This window comes from Anabas testudineus, chromosome 2, assembly GCF_900324465.2.
Source record: "Anabas testudineus chromosome 2, fAnaTes1.2, whole genome shotgun sequence".
Taxonomy (NCBI): domain Eukaryota; kingdom Metazoa; phylum Chordata; class Actinopteri; order Anabantiformes; family Anabantidae; genus Anabas; species Anabas testudineus.
In genome coordinates this window covers 11,016,691-11,039,435 of record NC_046611.1, presented here as the reverse complement: position 1 = coordinate 11,039,435, position 22,745 = coordinate 11,016,691, and the positions used below count along the sequence as shown (strand labels likewise).

General features: G+C 41.7%; 1 protein-coding gene across 1 annotated transcript in view; it reads right to left on the bottom strand.

The window, feature by feature from the left end:
• Positions 1-49: 49 nt before the first annotated feature.
• nid2a (nidogen 2a (osteonidogen)) overlaps positions 50-22,745 on the bottom strand; it is a 52,464-nt gene continuing 29,768 nt past the window's right edge. The window contains 36 exon segments of the mRNA XM_026362807.1: positions 50-1,079; positions 2,801-2,913; positions 3,046-3,169; positions 3,520-3,677; positions 5,351-5,522; positions 5,616-5,745; positions 6,125-6,297; positions 6,421-6,521; positions 6,607-6,736; positions 8,173-8,278; positions 8,371-8,504; positions 8,928-9,033; positions 9,135-9,268; positions 9,487-9,592; positions 9,686-9,822; positions 10,137-10,242; positions 10,350-10,483; positions 10,608-10,713; positions 10,797-10,930; positions 11,076-11,181; positions 11,265-11,398; positions 12,239-12,344; positions 12,428-12,561; positions 12,690-12,795; positions 12,873-13,006; positions 13,154-13,259; positions 13,343-13,476; positions 13,658-13,763; positions 13,872-14,005; positions 14,118-14,223; positions 14,307-14,440; positions 15,104-15,209; positions 15,295-15,431; positions 15,730-15,855; positions 17,100-17,228; positions 17,904-18,047. Of these exon segments, the coding sequence (XP_026218592.1) occupies positions 1,069-1,079; positions 2,801-2,913; positions 3,046-3,169; positions 3,520-3,677; positions 5,351-5,522; positions 5,616-5,745; positions 6,125-6,297; positions 6,421-6,521; positions 6,607-6,736; positions 8,173-8,278; positions 8,371-8,504; positions 8,928-9,033; positions 9,135-9,268; positions 9,487-9,592; positions 9,686-9,822; positions 10,137-10,242; positions 10,350-10,483; positions 10,608-10,713; positions 10,797-10,930; positions 11,076-11,181; positions 11,265-11,398; positions 12,239-12,344; positions 12,428-12,561; positions 12,690-12,795; positions 12,873-13,006; positions 13,154-13,259; positions 13,343-13,476; positions 13,658-13,763; positions 13,872-14,005; positions 14,118-14,223; positions 14,307-14,440; positions 15,104-15,209; positions 15,295-15,431; positions 15,730-15,855; positions 17,100-17,228; positions 17,904-18,047 (4,397 nt within the window). The 3' untranslated portion in view covers positions 50-1,068.

Sequence of the window (22,745 nt, the reverse complement as noted above, 5' to 3'; positions counted from 1 at the left end):
TGACACAACACAATAACCTCAAATAGTACCAAATCACAAATTTTATTGTTATAAATATCACCTCTTATAAAAAGATAAAGATTTGAAAACTTGAAGTAGTAAAAAAAAAAAAAACATATCACTTCATCATGTGGGCAATAGAGGTTAGCAGTGCAGATGTGACCGTGATCAAACTGTAAGAAACAGATTACAGTAATCTGATTATAAAAGCCATTTCAGTCACTCATCAACGGCGGTGATTTAGCATTTATTGTAGTTTGACCTGTAATAAACGGGCGTCTTATCCAGGGCGTACTCCTCCTCAGATAAAGAATCAGATAAACCGTACAGGTAATGGATGGAACGATATTTAATGGGATCTGTTAAATTAAAAATGCAGGTTTCTCAGTGTGTAATGTAAATTATAATTCAGTTTTAACCAGGCACTGAATCGGTCAAAGCCAAACTAGATTAAGCTAACTTTCCACGAGGCTCAGCTCCTCTGGGTTCATATTTAAACTTCTAATTGAAGAAACCAGTAAGAGGCATGTTCCCCAAAACTGGTGACTGTTCATTAATCCGTGTTTATTTCTGTGCAGGAACCAGGTGAAATACTAACTCGCCACACTGGTGACCACAAAGAAAACTGATGTCCAGGTTTTCAACAGAACTTTGGCTCAGACAGTTTGCTTTAAAGCTCCTCATGTTCTTCTTCTTCTTTGGCTTTAAAGAACAAAAACCTTCACTGGCGGCCATTTTAACAATCAGATTTCACTGTTCTGTAGCTTTAATCAATAGAAAACAAATCAACTCATACAAAAATACAGTAAAAAATGAGGTATAAAACAAATTTACACAACATTTATTTTGGGGTTATATCTCTAAGGTGAAATAACGGGTGTGGGGCGGTGAAGCAGTTAAATTTGCTCTAATGGTCAATCTGACAGCTGGAAGCCATGTTGCTCCCTACTGATCGTCCTCTCCTCTGGGGGACACAGGAGACGGGTCTTGTAGGGTGGTCTTTCCTCACTGTTCAGGAATCACCCCAGAGTTTTAGCACCAAAGGACCCTGCGGCTGCCAGTCTGTCGTTAGTGGCTCCCTGTGACGCAGAAATCACACATTTATAAGACAACACAGCTCCTTTGTATCACTTCGACAGACATCGTTTACAGGTCCAAGTGGAAACGAGGAGGTAAAGATCTGTTTTCTTTCTTCCTGTGTGAATCAAATGTGACAGATGAAAGCTTTAGTGCTGCAGAGGCCTAATAACAGAACAAACAGATGCTCCGTTCTGAACAAAACCCTACACTTTACGGCTTGGGGCCACTGAGAATTATCTCCCTGAAGAGCGTGCGCGCGAGTGTGTTCATGTATTCAACAATAACAGCTTTTAAGCCTCTTACAACCAGCTCCCAAACGTCTAACAAGTGTGTTGTAGAGCTGTCATCATGGTCAGAATTACACCACACATCCACGTCTTTGAAGCACGCGGCTGTTATTTAGTTTGAGGCTTTAGAGAGAGTCAGAGGATGTGCAGATGTGACTTTACAGCCACACGCTAGTGATAGTCATCATTTTGACTATTTTGAGAGGCAGACGCACAAAGTGAATTGTGTACACCAGCTCTTCCATCATGACCGGCTTCTGACAATGACATCTGCAAGGTGCTACTTTAAGGATTATCCTGTGTTTAGCAGGGCTGCTTTGTACTTTAAAGGTGTTTAACACAAGCTTGTGCAGGGACTTGAAGCCATCTGCAGACGTCAACACATCAAACATGATGCACACAAACACAAAATACAGGCAGATGTTCCCACACAGCTGTGCAATCATTGTTCTTTGGTCTCCTGTTCACAAATATTGGTCACAAGTACAGGGCTGCAGACAGCTATGTAATCAATGGTCTTGTGAGTTTTTCTGTTTTCTGCATTCAGGGTGATGAAAAACAAACAAAAACAAAACATTTTTTAACCGTCAGAGTTCAGTGAAACATGGAGATTTCTGAACAACGCTGTTTTTTAAATTAAGTTTACAACTTATTCAGTGATGTTATATCTTCATAGTTGGGGCGCACTGGTAGCCTGGTGGTTCATGCTTGTGCCGTGTGGCTGCAGATTTCCTAGTTCAGGTCCAGCTTGTGTCAGGTCTTCTGTTTCCTGTCAGCCTCTTTATTTTCATACTATCAGTATGATATCAGAATTTATTCACAGTTGAATGTTGGTGAAGGTTATCAGTGATTCAGGTGAAGTTATCTGGAGGTTGAGTCTGAGGATAGATTGATAGTAGTAGTAGAGGATAGTCCTCTTTGATAAGTAGTGAAACATTTCAACCTAACAAGAAGGAAGTCCAGTTGTTTCAACTTCCAGATTCATAGTTGAAAGCTGTACTTTGGGGATGTCTTAAAACCATTTGTAAGAAGTTCATATTTCCCATGTTTCCGTCAGACTTGAATGCATCATTCTCCGTCACATGCCTGTGTAGGTCTACCTGTGACTGTCTAAGGGTTAATGCAGCCTTCAGGGGTGAAGTGACATCTGGTGGGAACTGACTGATGTGATGACATCACTGCACAGGAAGCAATGAGCTCACTGTTTGTAACAGCACCTTAAAGTCTCTGTGTGTGTGTGTGTGTGTGTGTGTGTGTGTGTGTGTGTGTGTGTGTGTGTGTGTGTGTGTGTGTGTGTGTGTGTTGTTAATACAGACCCAAAATCACATGTCGGAACATTGTGTGTGTAACAAACAGTAAAGTGATCACATTAAATCAATACTACATCGAACCGCTGAAAAAGTTTTTCCACATATTTAATGCACACAACTCACCTGATAGACAGCTGGTGGTTGCTATGGTTATGCCATACAGGTGAGAGCGCTGGTCAGGCAGGTATTCATCTGTGAACTGACTGCTGTGTTTGCTCACTGCGATCACACCGTCCCTACATGGCAGAGGACAGAGGGACACACTGAGTATGGACAGGACTACTTCCTGATTGACTCGTAGTGATGAGTGAAGACGATCACACAGTAAAAGGCCACATGGTGATAAACTGTGGAATAGAGATGGCTACCTCCTCCAGTCTGTGTAGTAGAAGTGGTTCCTGTAGTAGACCATGCTAAATGGGTAGTTGAGAACTGAGTGGATCACTCTTCGGCCTGACCCATCTGGGGATACACACTCCAAACGCTTTGTACCTGAAATAAAGAGCAAAAGAAAATTATGTCTCATTACTGTTTTTTAGTTTTTCACTTTCTAGATTGTGTGTTTCTCTGTGTGTGTGTGTGTGTGTGTGTGTGTGTGTGTGTGTGGTCAGAAGCAAGATTTGTTTCACCTGTAATCACACCCAACAGTTACAGTAACAGTGTACTAAGGTATAACTGTACATCACCACAGCAAGAGGTTAAACCACTAGAGCTCAGCAAAGACAACATTTTCAGAGGAACTTAAGCTACGTGTTTAGGATTCAGAAGAGGATGAAACTTCTTTTAGTCCTAGAGACATACAACAGTCTGTATTTAATAAAGGTTGAAGCAGTAGTGTTTACCTGCATCAGCCCAACAGATTTGTCCAGATGAAGAGTCATATGTGAGAGCGTTTGGCAAACCGATCCCATCAGACACTACTGTCCTGCGGTTCCGACCGTCCACTGATGAACTCTCAATCTTGGGAGCGTCCCTGTTCCAGTCTGTCCAATACAGAGTTCTGCAGAGACACACAGCAAGGAGACCACACTACTTATAAACTTGCCTTAGTGCAGAGAGCTGGGATCTGTCTAATATAATGAGACTAAACCACACACAAGTAGGCACATAAGCATACAAAAGTGTAGCAGCTGTCTCACGCTGATGAGGTCACGGTCAGGTTACTCTGAGCAACATGTGACCTTTGACCAGTTGATTTTTTTTGCAGAGCGTTTCATCTGCATGCATCACAAATAAGGTATCACACTACCTCCCACAAATAGACGCATTCTTCCTTCTTAAATAAACTATTTCCCACATATTTCTCTTTGATGCATTAAATCACATTTCATTGTTCCAGAACCTGAAAAGTTTGCTCAACAACATGAGTTTTAGACGGCGTGTGTGTGGGCTGCTCACGATGCCGTACTCCTTTTCATCTGTACATGATGGTGTGCATGTGGGTAGTCCACTGGGAACTACAGGTAACACACACCACATGAGCAATAAACGTAGAAACACACACTGCTTTTATGAGCGTGTGTTAATCAATCTGATTGGTGTATGTGATGTTTATACATGTGTACATGATTTTATAATAACATTATCGTGTATCTGCTTTCTGTGTGTGGTTACATTTCTGTATGTGTGTGTGTGTGTAAGGGGAGTTTGTGCCAGGCCAGAAATCCCAGAGCACATGCTTAATGGTAAGTGTACCCGTGTGAAGCAGTAATTACATTTAGAACTTGGCTTTTTATCAGAACACACACACACACACACACACACACACACACACACACACACACACACACACACACACACACACACGGCCTTGAAACAGAAAATAAACTTCAGCTGTCAAACCAATAATGCAAAACACACATTTGAGGTTTTATGATTTGGATTATTGCTGCTATATTTTGATCATTTGTGTTAGCCACATTAACAACTCCTCCCTTCCACACACACACACACACACACACACACACACACACACACACACACACACACACACAAACACACACAAACACACACACACCTGCTGATTATGTGATTAGTTCCAGTGATGAGAAGCAGATGTTATTCACAGAGAGCTGACCAATGAACCAATGAAGGCCTCATGTTTTAATTACGTGAGTGTGTTCTGGCTCAGTTTGGTGCAACACCCACTGAGAAAAGCACTAAAAGTCACTTCTATGACTCAATTAATGAACTTATGTCAATAAAGAACGACACCACCCTAAAGTCTAAATCCACACTGATTTTTCTACGATCGTCTGTCTCACACTGATGAAGTCACGTTTAGATCAGAGTCCAGAAACCAAACTCGATCCTTTCTGTGAAATGGTTTTAAAATCTGATCAACACTGTACCAATGAATTAGGATTTCACTGACCTGATGGTTTCAGCATAATGGCTTGAAAACCATCTGTGTCCTCTTCAGATATAAATTCACTGCAGACACAGAGAAGTCTGTATCTCATTCTGTCTCAGTGCAGCAACTACAAGATGTCACACTTGATCGTGAAGTGCGTGGGCGCTTATTTGGTTCTCAGTTAGGGAGGAGATGTATACATTTCTAAGTCCAGACTAAACTGCCCCAGTACATTAGAAGTGTCGAGGTAAATGACTTAATGTAAGTGGTTCCGGATTCTAAGAAAACCTGAAATAAGCCCAAACAGAAATGGGTTTTACCCTGTGGAAGAGACCACAATGATGGCCCGGGGGTTGACCAAGTGTGTGTCAAACAGCGTCCGCCTCCCACTGCCGTCTAGGTTGGAGCTTTCGATCACATCGGGGTTCGAGTCGACCCAGAACATCAATCTACGATTGACATCCAACGCCAAACCCTCTGGACTGACCAGATCTACGGGGAGCAGGGAGACCAGGTTCAAAGCACAGTGATCATAGACATGTAGCATTGAAACAAAGAGTGGAGAGCATGAAGGAGTTAACTTACTTGTGTTAATTAGTATCTCAGGCTCAGCTCCAGGCGCCACTGAAGCTCTGCTGATTGTTCTTGCAGACAGATCTGTCCAGTAGACTTGGTTGTCTTTGCAGTCATAGGCTATACCAACAACTATGGAACCCTGGAAACACAGACAAACACAAACAGGACATATTGCTTATAGTAAATATATGTAAAATATCGCAGTTCAGATGTTTTCACGAAGCGTAATTCTAAGAGCAAGAAACACACTTCTACATTTTTGATGACTTCCAAACCCAGAAACAGCACAGACACCACTTTAAAGAGCTAATTTCTGATGCAGGTCTACATTTCGGGTATAGATTCTAGTGATCAGATTACAGACGTGACTGAATAACAAAATGAAAATAATGGGGAGCTAAATTTTTTATTATTTTCAATTATTAAAATATAATTTTGAATAATAAAACAAACAATAATTATCTATCATCATCATTGAGTTGAATGTGTGAGGTTGTTTGTAACCAATCGTCTCTCACATGCAGAGTCAGTAGTGTTTTGGACCGGGATGCATCTAGTTTGGTCCCGTTGAGAGGAAGCGCTCCTATTTTCTGTCCCTGAGCATACAGCAGGGTGATCTCAGTGTTTGACGGAGGGGTCACATCTGGGCGAGGCAATGGTAGCACGGTGGGTGGGGCTACTGAGGGAAGACCTGGGACAAGATTGGATGGATTAAAGGGAGTTTTAGCTTTGATTGAGAGCAGTAAACCTGACACGATACAGTTACATCCTGTGTAATATTGACCACAGACAGTTCAGGTGTGACAATACTCACATGCTGGTTTGACAACATCATTTGAGCGGGTACCAGGTACCTCACGCCCATCCTGATCCACACACCAGCAGTAAGTGGTCTCCCCGAAACACTGGACCGGACTGAGAGAGAGAGTTTTCTTGGGTTAATTTTCAATTATCAAAATATTATAACTACTTTTGTGTGTGTGTGTGTGTGTGTGTGTACCTGAATTGTCCATCTGGCTCACACTGAGGCACATATTGGTTTGGTTCTGGTTTTCCACCATAGTGCTCTATCAAACTGGCCCTCCATCGCTCGCACACACTCTCGGGGCGCTGGGTTGGAGCCACATGGACTGAGGACGGGACACAAAACAAACAAACCCAAAACTATTATCATTTTTAAAGCTACATATAATCTTGTTTATGTATAAAATTACAGTTTGGATCAAATTTTGTTGCAATTTATCTGTATTTATACATTTCTAGTTTCTTCCTACGTGAGCTTATATAACAGCGATAGGTGGAGAGCTTGATTAATGTTCTGGGGAGGCCCTGTGTTTAAAGAGGCTCACACACACACACACACACACACACACACACACACACACACACACACACACACACACACACACACACACACACACACACACACACACACACACACACACATCTTGCTTTTGTCAAAACTGTTTACCTTGTAAAATCTCCTTAATAACTCACTTTATAGGAGAGCTTTAAAACTAAACCCAAAACCACTTTAGGCTTCCACTAGTGTTTACACTGGCCTCTCTCTCTGTAAATTAATGTGAGAGAGCGCAGGTTCTGGGCCAAGCGGGAGATTTGGATAATATTTGAAGTGACTATAACAAATGAGCAGTTCAATATGGAGCAATCAGATAGTCAAATTAAACAATTATACTAATGTGTCAGAACACCTCCTACGTTTTTCCAGCAGGATTTACAACTTCCAATCAAATCTCGCTGCTCATGAGTCTCTGCTGTCATTTCCAGAAACTTGCAGCATGTGGACTGTTTGTTGGTGATGTTCCTTTCCTTCATCTTGCAATGACCCTGACAAGTTTAATGAGAGTTTAATGTGAATGTTTGACGCTGTCATCACATGAATCGACTTTTTTTTTTATATTTAACTTATGGGGTTAGAATCAGGGAAATTATTACTCAGCCCCTGATATAGCCCAGGAAAATGCTGTAGCCTGCCCGATCATGAACTATTACAGAGACATCCCCAACTGGTCTCCTGTGCAGTAGCCATCAAAAGAAAGAAGAAAGAAGAAAGAACAACGAAGCCTTCAGGTGTTAATGAGTGCGATCACATATGAACTCCATTCAGATAAATGTGATTTTTACAATAGAAGGAAGTCTATTACATAAGCCCATGTCTGTCTGTGCAGCATCTGGAGAGTGGGTGTAACACTGTGGTATGACTCAGCTGGTCAAGCGGCCCGTCTTGTTTTGGTTTCCTAGCAACAGCCAGAAGCTCATCTTACAACAAAATGATCACTTCAAATGTTTGGATGGTCATAAATAAAATTTTTTGAAAGGACACCATTTTTAGGGCAGTCTCTTTCTCTGTCTGTGTATGTTGGTGTATTTGTGGGACGATCACAGCGTCACACACGAAACGGGCTGGTCTATTATCTGGTACTTCACTTTGGTCCAGACTGAAATATCTCAACAACAGATATTCATTTCCTGTAGCACCACAAATAACTGCTAAGTTCTAAGTTCAATATATCAATAAATATACACAGAATTAATCTCGTCTCACCTGGTCTATCGCAATCTACAGCTGGTCTACCAGGTGGAGTCCTGGTTCCTGCTCTCTCCTGTCCCCTACTATCCACACACCAACAATGTCCACTGGAGCCGTGACACTAAATGTGTAATAAAAACAATGAGAAAAGGCTGAAACAACAAAACACAAAAACAATAATAATCAGTGTTTGAAGAGAAATCAGAGATTCACCTGTCGTGGTAGGTATTGCCCATCATCATCACACTGAGGTACATAAGCTCCAACTATAGGATATCCCTCTGGACTGGTGGTGTGGACTCTGTCTCTGTGATGTTCACAGTGAGTTTTAGGACGTACTGGTTCATCTGGAGAAAATTCAAAAAGGCATATTACTTTATATTCAACTATCAGTATATTTCACCAACAACCTGCTGAACTTGGACTTTTTTGAGAGTTTACCAATACTGTACTTCTTTATATCTCCTGTACGCTGATGACAGGACCCACTTCTCTTTTCCTTGAAGTTTGTACATCCCAACTAATTAGCTTCAACATCACAAAAAAATCCTGCATTCTGACAATTACTTCACACGAGCAATGCTGACAAATCCCTCACTTTATTTTTAGTCAGAGTTTTTGACCCGACACACCTATCTGTAAAACCTTATGGTATACACAAACTTAATAAACACTCTAATGTTCAACTAACAGTGAGTTCATGAGGACCATCTGGCATGTATGATGCATAGCTCTAATGGGTCTTTAGCAGGATAAAGCTGCTGACTCACCTGGTTTATTACAGTCTTTTGGTGTAGTACCAGGTGGCGTCCTGGTTCCTGCTCTCTCCTTCCCAGTGCTGTCCACACACCAACAATGGCCAGTAGAAGCATGGCACTAACAGAATAACAGATGATAATGTTGGTACTGTGTCTATAATACTTATCAAGTTACTGAAAGTGAAATTAAATCATGGTAAAAGCCAGTTAAATTGAAACCTGCAGTGGTCTGTACTGTCCCTCATCATCACACTGAGGCACATAGGCTCCAGGTAAAGGATATCCCTCAGCACTGGCGGTCGGGACACCGTCTCTGTGGTGTTCACAGTGAGTTTTAGGACGTACTGGTTCATCTGGAAAATATTTACACAAGCGATTAAGGGAAATACAAATAGTGTCTAGTAAATCTCATGACTCTCAGACACTATGCATCATCACCCTGCACCTTCACTTTGGGCTTCAGCTTCTCAGTTGACATGTTATAAACTGATGAGCATATCAGCTCTGTTTGTTTAGACTGATACAAATCTTTGCACAAGAAAACTTGGGGAAGTAGAAACAGCTGACTCACCTGGTCTATCACAATCTACAGCTGGTCTACCAGGTGGAGTCCTGGTTCCTGCTCTCTCCTGTCCCCTACTATCCACACACCAACAGTGTCCACTGGAGCCGTGACACTAAATACGTAATAAAAAACAATAAGAAAAGGCTGAAACAAGAAAACACAAAAACAATAATAATAAGTGTTTGAAGAGAAATCAGAGATTCACCTGTCGAGGTAGGTATTGTCCTTCTGCATCACACTGAGGTACATAAGCTCCAACTATGGGATATCTGGACTCTGGACTGCTGGCCTGTACAGTGTCTCTGTGGTGTTCACACTGGGTCTTAAGATGTACTGGTTCATCTGGAGAAAATTCACAAATTAATATACGTGTGCTGGACAAAACTAGAAAAATGGGTTGTGATGTACTGTTTATCTACATTGCTGGACCTTCACTTTGTTCAAGAGATAACCTGATTAACTGCTCTTCTTTCCAGCTCCTATATGCCGAAGACACCCAACTTTCTTTTCCTTCTTTGGACATACAGAAGATAAAGTCTGGGAATCGTCTATTGTTACTGTTATTTGGTACAGTCCCTGATGACTATGCTGCATATCTACTGTGATACTCGTATTTAACATAGCACAGCTAAAGGGTCTTAACGCTGCAGACTCACCTGGTTTGTCACAGTCTACAGTTGGTGCACCAGGTGGTGTCCTGGTTCCTGCTCTCTCCTTCCCACTTCTGTCCACACACCAACACTGTCCAGTAGAACCATGGCACTAACAAAATATCAAATTATAATTTTGTTTTTGTGTCTACACTACTCCTCAAATTACTCAAAGTATTAAACTATGATAAATACATAAAAAAATGAAATAAATTATACCTGTTGAGGTGTATATTGTCCATCATCATCACACTGAGGTACAAACACTCCATCTATAGGATATCCCTCTGGACTGGTGGTCTGGACACTGTCTCTGTGGTGTTCACAGTGGGTTTTAGGACGTACTGTTTCATCTGGAAAATATTAAGTTGTTAGGGACACACAATTCATTTCTGACAAATCTCATGTTACCAGCCCTGATGAGTTATTATACTTTACAGCAGTGGTGTGTTTGCCAGCTAGGAAGTGCAGAATCACCTGGTTTGTTGCAGTCAACAGATGGTGTACCAGGTGGTGTCCTGGTTCCCTCTCTCTCCTGTCCCCTACTGTCCACACACCAACAATGTCCAGTAGAGCCATGACACTAGAATAAACACAACAATTAAGTGAGCTGCCACAGATATAGTGAATAATGATGCACAACTCACAACACTATCAGAATGCTACCTGTTGAGGTGTATATTGTCCATCATCATCACATTGAGGTACATAGGCTCCAACTATAGGATATCCTTCTGGACTGGTGGTGTGGACCCTGTCTCTGTGGTGTTCACAGTGGGTTTTAGGACGTACTGGTTCATCTGGACAATTTCACACAAGTTGTTAGAGACACACAATTTGTTTCAGACAAATATCATGTTACCAGTCCTCATGAGTTACTATGCTTTAGAATCAACAAGCGTTTCACAGACTGGCGTGTTCGCCAGCTAGGAAGTGCAGACTCACCTGGTTTGTTGCAGTCAACAGATGGTGTACCCGGTGGTGTCCTGGTTCCCTCTCTCTCCTGTCCCCTACTGTCCACACACCAACAATGTCCAGTAGAGCCATGACACTAGAATAAACACAACAATTAAGTGAGCTGCCACAGATATAGTGAATAATGATGCACAACTCACAACACTATCAGAATGCTACCTGTTGAGGTGTATATTGTCCATCATCATCACACTGAGGTACATAGGCTCCAACTATAGGATATCCCTCTGGACTGGTGGTGTGGACAGTGTCTCTGTGGTGTTCACAGTGGGTCTTAGGACGTACTGGTTCATCTGGAAATTTTTACATAAGCTGTTAGGGTCACGCAATTTGTTTCCAACAAATCTCATGTTATCAGCCCTGATGAGTTATTATGTTTTACAGCAGTGGTCCCCAAACTTTTTTGCACCACAGACCAGTTTAACGTCAGACAATATTTTCATGGACTGGCCTTTAAGGTGTGGCAGATAAATACAACAAAATAAAATGATACGACCGGCATGAAAACTGGTATTTTCTTAATATATAGGGGTTTTCAATCAAAATGAGATTTTTGCCAATCAAAATGAAGTGGCAAAGCAGTTCTGAAGGCTTCATAGCCTCATTAGAGAGCAGGTTGCTGCATATTATGCAGAGTGGGCTTGGTGCGTCGCAATAAGTCCATATTTCAAGTAGAACTCCTGGTATTGTCTGATAAATGCAGCTTTCTTTTTCTTTGAAGTCGTAGGGCTCTTCTTCTGTCTCCTCACTGGCTCTTTTACCCTGCACAAAGAAACTTTCCAAAGACGTTCTTTTTTCAATCCTGCTAGCTCGGGGGTTTCAATTTAGCAGTAATGTATGATGTGTTACCGGCCGTGGCAGCCCCTTTAAGAAGGTAGCGGATGTAGGTAAGACAGGTGACCGAGGTATCAAGAGGGAGTTATTGACAGATGTGGAGGAGAGAATCTTGTAATTTTCCAAAATAAACATCGTTCAGAATCAGATAATAAATAAAACGGAAATAATAAAAGTTATGTATTCTTTCTGTGCGGCCCGGTATCAATTGACCCCCGGGGGTTGGGGACCACTGCTTTACAGAGTCAACAAGCGTTTCACAGATTTGCATGTTCGCCAGCTAGGAAGTGCAGTCTCACCTGGTCTGTCACAGTCTTTTGCTGGTGTACCAGGTGGTGTCCTGGTTCCCTCTCTCTCCTGTCCCCTACTGTCCACACACCAACAATGTCCAGTAGAGCCATGACACTAGAATAAACACAACAATTATGTGAGCTGCCACAGATATAGTGAATAATGATGCACAACTCACAACACTATCAGAATGCTACCTGTTGAGGTGTATATTGTCCATCATCATCACATTGAGGTACATAGGCTCCAACTATAGGATATCCCTCTGGACTGGTGGTGTGGACCTTGTCTCTGTGGTGTTCACAGTGAGTTTTAGGACGTCCTGGTTCATCTGGAAAATTTTAAATAAGCTGTTAGGGTCACGCAATTTGTTTCTGACAAATCTCATGTTACCAGCCCTGATGAGTTATTATGCTTTATAGCAGTGGTGTGTTCGCCAGCTAGGAAGTGCAGACTCACCTGGTCTGTCACAGTCTTTTGCTGGTGTACCAGGTGGTGTCCTGGTTCCCTCTCTCTCCTGTCCCCTACTGTCCACACACCAACAATGTCCAGTAGAGCCATGACACTAGAATAAATATATAAATTAAATGAACTGCCATAGCAATAGTGAATAAACAACTCATAAGACAATCAGAATGCTACCTGTTGAGGTGTATATTGTCCATCATCATCACATTGAGGTACATAGGCTCCAACTATAGGATATCCTTCTGGACTGGTGGTGTGGACCCTGTCTCTGTGGTGTTCACAGTGGGTCTTAGGACGTACTGGTTCATCTGGACAATTTCACACAAGTTGTTAGGGACACACAATTTGTTTCAGACAAATCTCATGTTACCAATCCTGATGAGTTACTATGCTTTACAGAGTCAACAAGTGTTTCACAGACTGGCGTGTTCGCCAGCTAGGAAGTGCAGACTCACCTGGTTTGTTGCAGTCAACAGATGGTGTACCAGGTGGTGTCCTGGTTCCCTCTCTCTCCTGTCCCCTACTGTCCACACACCAACAATGTCCAGTAGAGCCATGACACTAGAATAAACACAACAATTAAGTGAGCTGCCACAGATATAGTGAATAATGATGCACAACTCACAACACTATCAGAATGCTACCTGTTGAGGTGTATATTGTCCATCATCATCACATTGAGGTACATAGGCTCCAACTATAGGATATCCTTCTGGACTGCTGGTGTGGACCCTGTCTCTGTGGTGTTCACAGTGGGTCTTAGGACGTACTGGTTCATCTATGTAAGAAAGATTATAATCATCATTAGAAATCATTTGTGTAACCATCCATAAATCTTGGTTCTTCGACACAGACTTTCTTTCTTTATCACCCATGTCCTCTTTAGCATCCTGCTTAAGCTGACACCTAGTACTATAATGTATATTCTGCATATGTCCTAATACGTTTAGCAGTCTCACCTGTTCTGTAACAGTCTACAGATGGTGTACCAGGTGGTGTCCTGGTTCCAGGTTTCTCCTGTCCCCTACTGTCCACGCACCAACAATATCCAGTAGAGCCATGACACTAAAACATATAATAACAATAACAATAACAATAACAATAACAATAACAATAACAATAACAATAACAATAATAAATTCAACAATGTACACATTAAAATAGAGATTTTACCTGTTGAGGTGCGTATTGTCCTTCTGCGCCACACTGAGGTACAAACACTCCATCTATAGGATATCCCTCTGGAGTGGTGGTCTGGACACTGTCTCTGTGAAGCTCACAGTAGGTTTTAGGACGTACTGGTTCATCTAAAGATTTAACATAAAACAGTATTAAATACATAGTTATTAACATTATTGGACTAGTGATGGTTTAATTTCTTCCTGCTGCTTGGCTAACAGGTAACCCATAAAGTCTCACCTAGTCTGTCACAGTCTTTTGTTGGTGTACCAGGTGGAGTCCTGGTTCCCGCTCTCTCCTGTCCCCTACTGTCCACACACCAACAATGTCCAGTAGAGCCATGACACTAGAATAAACACAACAATTAAGTGAGCTGCCACAGATATAGTGAATAATGATGCACAACTCACAACACTATCAGAATGCTACCTGTTGAGGTGTATATTGTCCATCATCATCACACTGAGGTACATAGGCTCCAACTATAGGATATCCCTCTGGACTGGTGGTGTGGACCGTGTCTCTGTGGTGTTCACAGTGAGTTTTAGGACGTACTGGTTCATCTGGAAAATTTTACACAAGTGGTTAAGGAATACAGTAATTATGCATAAAATAGATCATTTTACAATTAAATGTGTAAAATTATGCTTTTGCTCATATTATAACTACAGTATGATTCACTGTACATATAGATGCAGTTGTTGTAATGCAGGATGTGTGGACTAGGCTGTATAATGTCCTACAAATGTAAGTCCAACTGCAGCCCTTTGTTGCATGTAATACCCCCTAACACCCACTGTCTATTATCACATAAAGAATAAGGCCAATAAATAATCTGAAAAAGCAGCAAGCTTGCATCATTACAGACACTAAATATACTTTTTCTCATATGTTTTTAACTCCTTTTTTTCCTGTCGGCCTTTACTTCCAACCTTCTACCAAACGCACTTGCAGTGAGATTACCTGTTTTTCCAGGCATTCCAAGGCTATGACCAATTGACCTCAATTGTGCACCACTTACAAGGTTAGACACACACTAAAACTAAACATGCTGTCTGTTTGATTTGTCACTGAGCTGAGGAATAAGTGGGTTCACAGGTCAGCCTTGGAGAGCCATGACATAATACACCTGCTGACGCGGGTACTGTTACCACAGATGAAACAGTTTGAAAGAGTCATGAAGCTCAGTGGAGGGTGAGATCTGTATGTTCATTTTTCCTTCTCACCTGGCTCATCACAGTCTTTAGGTGGTGCACCAGGTGCTGTCCTGGTTCCTGCTCTTTCTTGTCCCCTACTGTCCACACACCAACAATGTCCAGTGGAGCCATGACACTAAAGTTGATTAATAAACTTGAATTAAACATTTTGATTAATTAAGTCTTATATAATTTAATTCAAGTCATCAGTCAGTGCCCACCTGCAGTGGTCTGTACCGTCCGTCAGAGTCGCACTGAGGGATAAATGCTCCAACAGGATGCCGCCCATTGAGCTCTACTCCACTCTGCAGACTGTCTCTGTGGTGCTCACACTGGCTCTTTGGACGAACTGTGTGCCCTGTAAACAAGAAATAATTAAGATAGTTTTTATTACGTTTGTTTTTATTCATTATGTTTGCTTTTTCGTCCCACGTCTTTGTATTTTGTTTGTTTTGAATTGGTTTTGTCAACATATCAATGACTGTTACACAGTATACACAGTCACATACAGGATGTGTTTATCCTTCAGTCAAACAAACTACTTTCCGATTTGTTTAAGTTTTGATGGCTGAAACAATCAGTACTAACAGGAAGAACTCAAAATATAACTTAAAAAAGTTGGTATAATGCAGAACTATGTGGGCAGTTTTACTAACCATCCTGTTGGGAACAGTAGAATCCGTCACCATAAAACCCAGGCAGGCACTGACAGTGGAAGGATCCCAATCCATTGACACATCTGGCATTGACGTGACACGGAGAGGAACTGCACTCGTCTATATCTGAGATAACAGAAGGAAAAGGAACAAATCAGCAGCCACACACGTAGAAAGCTGAGCAACTGGAAATTGGAAAATGTACTGAGCATAAAAATGTATGCAAATATATAAAATGATATCTGGCTGCTGGGGACAAATAATTCAGCTCGGCGGTATCAATATTTGGATAATCTGAAGGCCGTGTGTAAAGTATTACAGTAAGTAAGTTCATCAGAAGTTCAAACACACACACACACACACACACACACACTGGCAGGACGTCTCTCCTCCACACATTCCAGAGCAACGCACACATTGTGTCATTGCTCCATTTGTCTTTCACTCGCACCTCCTCACTCTTGTCTAATCTCACCCTCTCACACTCCCCTTTTTCCACCTCTTGTTCTCACATTTGTCCCACATCCTCCCCTCGTTGTCTTTCCTAGCTTTTGCAGCTGTGTGTTACTGTTGTGCAACAAATCTTAGTGCTGTGCTCAGACAAATATGTGGGTCTCTTCCAAATTTTCATTCTATTTGGTAACATGCATGACTACATGCTCCAATAAACCTCGGGGGGGAAACAAGTGCAACCAAGCCAAACCTGAAGGACCAGATAAGAGCTTGATAGAGATGAACAACTGCACGGTTGCCGTTGTAAAAAAATATAGTTATCTTTACACATACTGCATTTTAATTTGCATGTGAACAGCATCACTTTACACAAACAATAACAGTACATTTAGACAGGATGACACTGCATGATTAAGGAGAAAACGTGTGTTTAGCAGCTTTAGCTGTAACGTCTGCTTAGCGGCTGTGGTTGATCTTTGTTAACGCAGATTTTCAGTTAAATGATGGAGTGTCATGAAGCTCAGCACAAAGGAAAACTATGACAATGGGCTTGTTATTTATTCTAGAGATAAATTACTAGGTGCTGAAATGTGTTGAAAGTGCCACTACTGGCATTCATGGTTCCAATTAGATAAATACAATTGTCTCAGGGGATCAGCCTCAGCTGACTTGTTTTCAATGCTATTTAGCAAATATTTAAATGCTAGTATGCTCGACTAAGTTGCTGAACACGGTAATCACTGCCAACTAAAACAACAGACTAGAATGCTGCCATCAGCCTCAAAGCACCACTGTTCCTACGTACAGCTTCACACCACACTAGGGCATGTGCACGCTCTCAATCCTGTTTCCAGAAAGAGCTCAGAACTCTTACTTGTGTTATGCATCCATTTTACATTTCAGTCATTGTGACTTACCAACACAGGTACGCCCATCATATCCAAACTCATAGCCACTGTGGCACTGACAGCGATGGCTACCAGGCAGGTTCACGCACTGAGAATGAGCACTGCATGAGCTTAAGCCCTCAGCACACTCATCTATGTCTGCATTGGGAGAAAGACAGAAAGAGATGTGAAGAAGTGAGACAGACTTTCGATGGAACCATAAAGCTGTAAACCGGGAATCCCTTATCTAATGAATGTGCATGTGAGTGTCACAGCTGTAATTAAGGTTCATTACTGGTGCTTTTAGAGCATGTGTGCCTGCTTGTTTGACCACAGCTGAATTCTTGACTATGTAGTTAAATTATTACAATGTGCAGGACAAACCTGCACATAGATGTGACCAGAGACAGACACTGACCCCTAATCACGGAAACTAAAGCTTTCTTAGAGCCATCAGCAGGAGAGAAAGACCTGCTGCTGGGGTAATGACAGGCCAGGTATAGTATGGGACAGAAGGGGCGAGGATGGGATAGGATGAGCAGAGCAGAACAGAGTAGGATGGAAGATTGCTTTCATCCAGCCTGTACTTGAACCCTCTAAACTGAATGGACATATGTTGATGAAACACAGACCCGCAGCCTTTAACTGTCTTTACATCTGTCTACATGTGTTTCTGTGTAAGTTTGTAAGGGAGAGAGAGACAAGTTGAGACTAAGCAAAGAGGATTGTAAAACACGCTCACGATGCTGCACTGTATATCTACAAAGACTTCTTTGGTAGTGTACTGTATGTGCACATGCATTCCCATATAAAGGGTTAACAGCCAAAAATTACCGTAACAGTTCCGTCCATCCCCAGTGAAACCCGTAGCGCACTTGCACTGGAACGCTTGGCCCTCTTGTGGGATACACTGAGCCGTGGTGTCACAGTCATGGTTTCCTGCATAGCAGGGGTTGACCAGCTCCGTCCCCGTCAAATCTACAGACAAGATGAGAGACAGACTTAATGACATGCATGTTGACCAAGAAAGACTTCAACAAAGTGTAAATGTGTGATGTTCTTTTTGTTTGTCTGTGGAATCATGCACCTTGATGCTTGCTAATGGTTTCTTTTCTTTGTCCTCTTTTTGTAAGAAATGGCCCCAACTAAATGCCAATGAAGTATTTGTCTCCACAACTAGAGAAAAGTCTTAAACTGACATTAATTGAGATCTGGATCATTCAACTGTCCAATGATTACAGCAATGATTACAGCCTAACCAAGCACACATGTTAAAATCACTCCAGACAAATTCCCATAGGACTGTTTCTTCCTAGGAAGCGACTCCCTTCATGTTCTCAATATTCAACATATGGGTAAAGTTAGACACACATACGCATGCAGACAGACGGATGAGTGAGTTCAGGGTTTCCTGATTCCAATATGCATGTCAATTTAAACCCTCTGACTCATTTCTGGAAAATCAGGAAGAAAAACAGCAGAGTAAAGCAGCACATGGGAAATCATTAGCAAAGAATGTGTTTGTAATTAAATGACCCTTTGTGCTACTCTACTTAAAAATGTTCTTGCGCATATGTCGTGGTGAGTGACACAGTGGGAGTCAGAGTCTGGGCCTTTCTCTGCCAACTGGATCTGACTCACTTTTGTTTTGGTTTCAAGTGTTTTTCTAAGAGCACTTATATGATCATGACCCTGTGGTTCAAATAATGCAGGTACAGAGCATTTTTTTACTTTGCTATCAAAGAAGAATATTCTGCTGCACTTTAAATAAAAATATTTGCTAAGTTGATGTCGCTGTGTTTAAACCGCTCTCCAAGATACAAGGTATTAGTACACGTTTCACTGGAAAACCTTGTTGCGACACCATTTAAACATCATCCCATACATTATACTGACCTGTGTTAAGTTTAAACAGATCATCTCAGTTTCTGTTTACGTACAAAAACAATGCCATTAGTGGTCTGGAGTCCAGGTAGTCAATAAGTTTACTGATAGCCAGCCAGAGAGACAGGGACAAAAAAATCAAACCACCAAAGAGAAAATAAAATTCTCATAAAGTTTTGCCTCAACATCAGGCACAGAAACCCACACACCTAAATAAAATCAGGCTTGGTTCCATATCCCGGGGTCTGAGACCAATTTTAGCTCATTATCAAAGTGAGAGAGGGAGAGAGAGTCATCAAAGCTGTGAATGTGGCTGGGAGAAGGAAAGATGAGAGGGTGAGATGCACATGGATGGGAGAAAAGACTGAGGGATAATTAGAGAGAGAGCGCGAGAAAGAGAGAAGACGAGTGGGAGAGAAGGGTGGAGAACACACACACACACACACACACACACACACACACACACACACACACACACACACACACACACTGTACACCATCAAAGTGATGACTGCAGTTTCCCACCTGCTGCTGGTTTACAACACAACACACTAACACAATGGCTGCACAGGAGTGCAGCATTAACAGCAACAAGATGGCCAATGTGTACCAACTATCTTTAAAATCCAACGGACCATCTGTAATGCCCTATGAAATGATCTATCATCACTGACTTTTACTGACACACTGAAAAGAGGTGAAATTTAAGGGAGTGCAGTGGTTAAGTAATGAGAGCAGCATCTTAGAGGGCGTTCAGGCTGAAAATGTGAGTGACCAAGGACCCCCAGGTCCAATAGATCAGTGAGTTTAGCTGCTAGTTTAGTTGACTTTAGCTCTGGGGAAGCCTTTTATTCTAAAAGCCTCCTCTGCACTAAGGGGGCTTTAACCAATTATAGACCCATATCCAATCTGTGCTTTATGTCTAAAATCCTTGAAAAAGTAATTTTTCTAGCAATTGTATGACCACCTGCACAAGAAGAACCTGTATGAAGACTTCCAGTCAGGATTCAGAGTAAGTCATAGTACAGAAACAGCACTGGTAAAGGTCACTAAAAACCTCAGAGACATTATGTCTAATCATATTGAAACGTTAGATGACGTAACACTGGCCTCAAGTAATACTGTGAGCAATCTCTGAGTTCTCTCTGACCAGGATATTTCATTTACATCTTATATAAAAGAAAACTCTGGAACTACCTTCTTCCACCTAAAGAATGATGGTAAAATTAGCATCCTGTCTCAAAATAAATTGGTCCATGTATTGCATGTTTGCTACTTTCATGACATCGGTTATGATTTGTTGCTATACAAATAAAATTTAACTGAATTATTCTGTTCTATTCTATTTCATTGTGTAGACTGAGAAATATTTACTAAATCCTGGTCATAATCTGATCCCAAATCATGAACTGGGGTCAGGGAGTTAAGAAGAGAACAGGATTAAACAAGCAGGCACCATATTGTGCTGTGTTGCATTATGGGAATTGTAGGATCCAGCTTTTTTGCCACCTCACTAGACAAAAGGGCAAGAGGTGTCAGCATCTGCGTGTTTGACCTTGTCTTTCTTTCCCTCTAATTTCTAGAAGTGCAATGATAAAACAACTTATCAGAGAGAATTTTAAGTCTGGAAGTTATAACAATGTTTTAAGCTGAAACAGTTATTGAGCTGATGGACACAATGTGCAGCATTATCCAGCAGGATAACTCCCGACGGCTTTGTAGAAACAGCTGAGGCAATCCCACATTTTTTGCTGGACCCCTGCTGTGAAAGTGGTCTCACAGAAATGAATGAGGGGGCTGAATTTGTTTTTCAGAGCCTTAGGCCGCGTCCATGCTGGCTTGAGTCCTGCCTCATTCATTTGAATGGAGCCAGTCCGTCTGCACAGCGGGGGTGCAGATGTAGGGTGCTATTGCAAAACAACACAGGGTCATCTTGCAAAAGAAACAGTTGAACCAGGTTCAACTTTTAATGTTTTCTTTTAATTTGTCACTGTGATAACTTGGAGCTGTAAAATCCAAACAGTGCAACAAAGAGGAGTGTGACAACCCTATTAAGCTTAGGGTTGTCCTGGCATTTAGCAGCTAAACCAGCCAAAGGTTGAAGAATCAGCTGTTCAGGTGGGTGAGTATCTGGCATTACATGACAAACGCACATGGTACGCAATCAAAAGAACTTTCAGCAAATTAGCTTCAACGTTTGGTCCCTATGACAAAACATATCTCTACTCAGGCCAAACAAACAATTTAATGTTTTAATTGGAAAATAGGAGAGTGGAGCTGGGGAAAGAAACAACACCACCAAACAGAAAACTCTATCCCCTTGTGGAAATAAGGTGACTGCAGCAGTGGACAATATGATGCATGAAACACAAAGTGCAGGTAGATTTGTTCTCTATGTCTTAAGCTCTTCTGATTCTCATGACATCAGTGGGCAGCTATTCTGCCCAGCAACCCCCCCACTAGAAAATCTGTCATTGGCTAGGATATTATTTCCCAGAAAACGTGAGACCCTTGAAGACACACACACACACACACACACACACACACACACAGTCTCACACACCACTTAACCCATGTTTACAAAACCTCTGATCCCCAAAAGCTCTTCCAGCTGTGCCCTGGGTGTATCCTTGTGTGTGTGTGTGTGTGTACGTGCGCTAATGCGCGCTAGTGGATGGGTGAGATGTGTCATCATAACCTTTTTAATCAACATGTTGACATTTAAATGATAGAAACTTGGCCTGGATTCAAACCTAGGGAAAAAATGAAGCCTTGCTTTCGCTCTCTCTGTCTCTAACTTTTTCTTTTCCTCCCCATCTTTCAGGCTCTCCTGTCGCTCTGTCTGTACATGGTTTTACTCAGACAGTGGGTGTAAAGAAATCATTACCACTGTGTGTTGATAGAAAAAGAACATTACACATGAGCATGCTGTATTTCTATATACATTGCCACATTTATTTAGTCTCTGTTCACCTGCTGGTGTCTAGCTGGATGAACGTAGACAACACTAAAGGAATTAATGACACAACGGTAAGGGAGATGGGAATAAGAGTGATAGAAACTTGGCTTCCAATGAAACATAATTAGCCATCAATTAGGATCCAAGGAACCTCAGAATCTCTGACTGAAATGCTGGATTTACCCTCCACGTGGGTGCAGTAAAGATTTAACAACCATGGATGCATAAATAGAAAAGGATGCATTCAATACACCTGTGATCTATACACAATACAGACATAGAGTGTCAACAGGTTCCTTCCTCTAAACTGCAAACACTGGATAAACACTGCAATCTTATTAGCAAATAAAAACCTAAACATGCCATATGCAGATTTTTTTTGTTCTTGTTCTTGCTCATTCTACAGGACAGTGTCAACGCTTGTCCATATCCAGGTCACATATGTCAGTCGTCTGCCCAAAGAAACAACATTTGTCCTAAGAGTTAAAGTCAGCTACAGTGATGCAAATTATAGTTACAGTGATCCTAGGAGTGGTGCATTGTGTCTGCAGTCTTCTGAGAAACAGCTGAGGTAATCCAGACATTTTAACATCGTTTTTTGAGGTTTCAGGGTCCAATTATGCACACAACTTGTGGCATGTGTTGTGTTGAAAGCTGAACTCTGTCCAACTCTGCACCGTGGTTTGGCTGAGTTTTTGTGGCAGCTTTGCAACAATTACTAGGTGGTCTGGTTGATAGTTGGGGTTCTAGAAGAGAAAACCTCACATTTTCAACGCCTTCAGTCTATCCACCCACGTTAAGATTGACAGAGACAGTGTGGAGTGGATTTAAGC